Below are 5628 nucleotides of genomic sequence, written 5' to 3'. Positions count from 1 at the left end.
AATGCGGCTAAGCGGCACTTTTCTGGGTGTTTGCACCCTTTAGTTCGGATGGTCTCGCATTCCGGGCATGGACATGTGTCGCATCCCCAGCCGGCTAAAGCAGGGTGGACCGGGGGTCGGTACCGCAGGTTGATTGCGTGGAGCGTAGTAGGTCGGATATGAGGCAGACATCATGATTATCTCTCAGGCATTTGCTGACCGACGAATTGTTGAGCCTGCGTAGCGCTTTCGTGGCTCCGATGTGATACCACGTCGGCAGTAGCTGTTTGAGAGAGTCATCAATCTTGAGGGCTTCCAGGTGAACGCCATATTTCTTGCTTGTAGATAACATTTCCCTGACGTATGATGGTAGGCCAGAATTTGCGCTTTGCGAAGCGTTCCAACTCTGTAGGAAGGAGTTCAGCTGGGCTTTCGGTTGAATAGCCCCGGCGTCTTTGGTTACATGTAAATTTATTACGGCATCCATTGCGAATGCCCAGGTCGGTCGATCGTTTTCGAGGTTGAGGTACCTTTTGACCCACATCAGGTTGATGGCTTCGTTCCTCGCCTTTATATCAAGCAGGCCAAGGCCGCCTAGTTTAATCGGTAGGTGCAGTGTGTTGAGGTTGATTGGTGGGATACTGTCGTTTCCCCACATGAAGGTTCTGATTATCTTAGTTAGCTCTATTTCTATTGATTTCGGCATACCCTGGACCACCGTCAGGTATTGGGATATTCCTCCCGGTCCCATTTGAACGATGTGCCTTTTCCCTATCATGGAAGGTCGACATCGTCCCCATCTGTCTAGAAATGTACGGATTTTTTGTAGGGCAGGCGCCCAGACGCTGACTTGGTTGACTCCATTTCCTACCCAGGCGCCTAGAATTCGGACGGGTTCTCCCTCTTTAGCTATTCTAATATGCGAGGGGATTGTGGATGAGTCATGTTTGTTAGGGTCAAGCTTGCGGGATTGTAGGACTGCGAGTCGGTACGTTTCTGAGCCGACTGGTACGACTTCCGTCTTTCCGTCGTTAAATTTTGCACGTGAAGCCATGCACCATTTTGACAGTATGTTCCACAGGTCCGTCCAGTCATCGTTCTCAGATAGGAAGGCTGACGTGTCGTCGGCGAAGAGCTTCGTTACAAGTCTGTCTGCGGCGCCCGGGATTGTGAATCCTCTGATTGATGAGCGTCTGAGGGCGTTGGCTAGCGGTTCAATTGCGATGTCGAATAGTAGACAGGAGAGAGGGTCTCCCTGTCGAACTCCCCTAGTGACTCTGAAGAAAGAACTTGATTCTCCGTTTATTATCACTTTGGTGCGTGCGTTCGAGTACAGGGCTTTTACTTTGTTTATAAAACGTCTCGGTATGTTGAAGGCTTCTAGGGTCTTCCATAGGTAGGTGTGGTCGATCTTATCGTAAGCTTTTTTTGATCTAGGGCGACTATGACCCCATTCTCTTCAGTGGCTTCTGCGTAATCTATCAGAACTCGACACGTTTGCGTTTGGTCTTCTATATGGCGCCCGGGTACGAAGCCAGCTTGGTCCATGTGTATGACTTTTTGGGCTACTTGGCCGAGACGCGAGGTGAGTATCCTTGTATATATTTTATAGTCTGTGTTTAGTAATGTTATCGGCCTTAGTTACTGATCTCTCTTCGGTCGCCTTTCTTGTAGAGTGGGCATAGCCATCCCTCAGCGAAGCTGCTGTTTGGTATCAATCCGTATGATTCGACGTCTTGGAAGAGATATTCAAGGTATTCCAGACTATTGAATTCCCCGGCTTCTGAGTCTCCTGACATGAATGCTTTCCAGAACTCGTACGGTATTCCATCCAGTCCTGCGGCGCGGCCCATCTGTGAGTGTTTGAGGGCGTCCTTTATTTCGGATTTATCAACGTTGGCAGAAAGAAGTTCTCGATCTTCGTGATCAAGACTTGATTGTGCCGAACTAAGGACGGATGTGGTGGCATCCACTTGGGCCGTCTCAGTATATCCTGGTGGGTTCAGTTGTTGAACGCTGTCATGATATTCTTTGGCCAGCTCAGCCATTTTATCAGAGCGTGTTTCGAACGTTGGAGGGAACGAGGTGGGGATGCGCAGTGAGTATATTATGTCTCTCGGTTTCCGGTCACGGTTGATCGCTGACCAGTATTTTGTTACACGTTCCGAGTTTATAACGTATCGGGCCGTCGTGGTGAGCTTGGAGAAGGATCTCTTCTTTCTCTCCAACTCCAGAATTCTGTTCTGGAGGATTGCCGCGTCATTTTGCAGGGACCCAGAGACGTGTGGTCCGTCTGCGTGTCCTATTTGATCCAGATGATCTGTGAGCCGTTCTATGTTTATGTTCAACTTTGGGATCATTTCCCGTAGTCTGTTTCTGGCTATGTCGATGAGATTTGTTTTAAAGGAGTTGTGGATGTGCTGCGGTGTGTAGTCCGGGTTTCTGGTGTCTGACTGCGCCAGGGTTCTCATTTCTATTAGTGACTGTTTGCCGAGGGCTGTCACCTCGTTCCGGAACTCAGTCTGTTCCATGATGTAAGGGGGAAGGGTCCATCGTCCTCTTCCAATGAAGGGAGAGCTTTTCGCGCTTAGAGTCGTGCTCACCATCCTATGGTCAGTGCCCACTCCGGTCGTTCGAATTGACCAGTCGTGCGATGTGTTGATTATTTCGCTTGTCGCGTAGATGCGGTCTATTCGTGACCTTGATAGGCTACCGCGTTGTGGAAGGAGAAGTTTTTCATTGATGGTTCGGACATGCGCCACCCATCGAATACGTTCACGAAGCGGAGTAGGTCTCGCAAGTTCTGGACGGCTTGTGGTGAGTCTTCTTTAGCCGGTTGTCTATCGATTGCTTCTTCGACTATGTTGAAGTCTCCGACTAGGATATCCGGTTTTTGGTACCGACCTTTCTCTGCTAGTTCCAGGAGGAGGCGCCAGAAGGCCGCGTTTTCGTGTGGTGGATTTGGAGCGTATACATTCATGATAGTGAGGAACTTATCTGCGTGCCAGTGCATTCGAAGGATCATTGCTCGTCCGGGAACGATTTCGGACCATTGTATTCCATCTACGTCAACGATTTCTCGATTGAGAATGATTGATACGCCTTGTGTGGATGACGCTGACTCGGAGCTTGAGTTTCTCAGGGTGATTCGTCGACCATACAGTCTGTTGATCGTGTCTTCATCGTCTTTAGTCAGGTGTGTTTCCTGCAGGCAGAGTATCCCGATCTTCTCTTCTCGGAGGATTTGATTCACTTCGTTCCATTTTTGATTACGCGGGTTTATAGCCCCGCTTCTACCGTTCATGTTTAAGGAGCATACATGTATGTTCGCTTTGGTTCTGCGCCCCGGTTTCCGGGCGGAACCATTCGCCTGGGTTGAGGGCTTCGCTCTCTGAGTTCGATCTCCTGATCCCGTATCTCGGCTAGGCAGGTCGAGGGGTGTGTCAGGAGCAGCCCCGTCACCGAGTTCCTCCATCCGATCCTCGAGATCGGCGTGGACGGGGGACGCGCTGGTCTCTCTCGGTTGGAGGAGATGAACGCCGGGTGCCAAGTGTACATCCGTGGGGGGGTTTGTTTCGTTTGTATTCGCCGTTGCTTCACACGTCCTGGCTACAACGATCCACCAGGGGTGAGGAACACTCCTGGTTCCTTCAGGAGACATGCAACTCAGTTGAGTTGCTTGGTTTCTCAACCCGGACAAGTCTATATAGTGCCCGTTTGCTGTTGGAAAAATGCGTCAGGTGTCCGAGGCTTTCCTGTCCTGCATGAAGCAGTCAGTAAGTGTGGGCACTCGGAGCGTCTGCGCATAGGGATGGAGAAAGTTAGTTGAGGTGCGAGAAGTCGATTCGCGGCCCGATCGAGATCATGTGTCGTACGCAACGAAAGCGATTCATTCAGTATAAGATTGTACATGAGATTACGAGGCGATGATGATATGCGACGAGGAAAGCTAACTAGGCATGCTGGCTGGGGCCAGCACCGTTGCGACGCCCGCGACTACCGTTGCCGCGAGCTCGATTTCCTCGTCCTCCGCGTCCACCTCTGCCTCCGCGTCCTCGCTGCCCGTTTTCCTGTCCTCGACGGTTGTCGGCTAGAGCTGCGCGGACTTCGTCCAGAGAAGGGCCGTGCCAGCCGGGGGTAGCCGGTAGCGTGCATGCAGCGGTTGGGTGATCAACCGTATGGCAGTACATACAAAAGAAGGACGACTTAAGCACCTCAGGAGGGCCAGCGTATGGACCCCCGAAGACATGCGAGCGGACGCAGTCACGAAAGTTGATCCACTCGGCGGCGTCTGCGGTTGGTGATTCGATGTAGAGGAGCGCGATGAGTTCTTCTTCGCGTCCGTCGCGAATGGTGATCTTGCGGACGCGGATTGACTCGAGGATGAGCCGGTGGGCTTCAGCGACCGTCAGATGGCGCCAGCGTCCGTCTGCGCGGATGTCCGACTCGATGAAGACGACGGTACGTCTGGACAGTTCCTCGGATTCGAACCCTTTGCGGAATTCAGCCGCCATACCGTCCTCCGTGACTACGCCCAGACGCTCCGGGTGGCGGAAGCTGGCGACGAGCGTAGGGGGATCGTGCGGAGCCGGGACGGCGCCGAAGGTTCCGTACGTCGTGGAGCTCCATTGTTTGCGCAGGATCCGATCGCGCTGAGCGATAGTGAGATTGCCGACGCGGTAGTAGTGTGGTTCAGCGTTAGGACGTGGTTGAGGGTTCGCCGCAATCGGCTGGGTGATGGTTGCGTCAGGGGCGTCGTACTCGTTCTTCAGGATCTCGGCTGCCGCACATAGGCGGCCGTAGTTCCCCTTGTCGCACGCGCTAGAGCCCGGGGAAGTGGATTAGCACGCACGGGTCCTTGGCCGTGGTCCAGAGACCGAGTTGTTCTGCCTGGACGTTGCCGTACGGAGCGTAGGGATCGTCGTACTGTATTGCGAGCCAGCCCTCGGGAGGAGTACGGGTCATCGCCTGCAGAGCGGTACTATGCGAGGGAGCGAGGGGAGCGATTGGGCCAGCGACGTGAGGGCGAGCGATGGGGGCGATCGGTCCAGATGGCCGCGGGGGAGCGATTGGATCGTCACGAAAGATGGGGAATGGCCCGGGGGCGTAGTGGACAGGGTGCGGATGAAGCAAGCTGGGTGGCGACCGCTGGGGCATTGAACGGTTGGTGCTGACGTTCGGTGAGGCGGGACGCCTGAAAGAGAGACGTTCTGCGCTGCTCCTGTCATCGCCAGTGATGCGAGGTGAGCTACGGAAGGCGCCTTGTAGCATTGCGACGTACATGGAAGGAGTCTGAGGATCTCCCATTCGGATGCCTAACTCTCGTACGGAACGTGAAGATGGTCCTGCAGCTTGTGCATGGGCAGGCTCGATGACGTCGAGGGTAGGGGCCTCCGTTCAGAGGCGCGGGGAGGTGATGCTGAGGCGTATAGGTCTTCGATGTTGCCTTCGACCTGCTCCGCCACCGCCAGCACGTATGGGCTGTCTTCGCGTATGTGTTGCTCGGCGAGGTACTCGCGAACGCGGGACGAACCGCCGGGGGCGTTCCACGCATAAGGCGGGTGCGTTCGGGGGTTGTCTGTTATCAGGTGCGCAGGGATTACGACGACGGGGCGTGGTCGGTATTCGTCAGCAGTGAATTGTGGACTT

The 5628-nt window shown here is 53.9% G+C and overlaps 1 protein-coding gene across 1 annotated transcript; it reads right to left on the bottom strand.

The window, feature by feature from the left end:
• Positions 1–3932: 3932 nt before the first annotated feature.
• On the bottom strand, positions 3933–5136 carry B0H18DRAFT_964579 (uncharacterized protein; the record flags this gene model as incomplete). The annotated part of the gene is made up of 2 exons (XM_048043192.1): positions 3933–4800; positions 4832–5136. The coding sequence occupies 2 exons, from the start codon at positions 5134–5136 to the stop codon at positions 3933–3935; spliced, it is 1173 nt and encodes a 390-aa protein (XP_047884307.1).
• Positions 5137–5628: the final 492 nt, after the last annotated feature.

Source organism: Fomitopsis serialis (assembly GCF_022376445.1).
Source record: "Fomitopsis serialis strain Sig1Antser10 chromosome Unknown B0H18scaffold_695, whole genome shotgun sequence".
Classification (NCBI taxonomy): Eukaryota; Fungi; Basidiomycota; class Agaricomycetes; order Polyporales; family Fomitopsidaceae; genus Fomitopsis; species Fomitopsis serialis.
The sequence above is the reverse complement of the archived record's forward strand: the minus strand, read 5'-3'. Positions and strand labels throughout refer to the sequence as shown.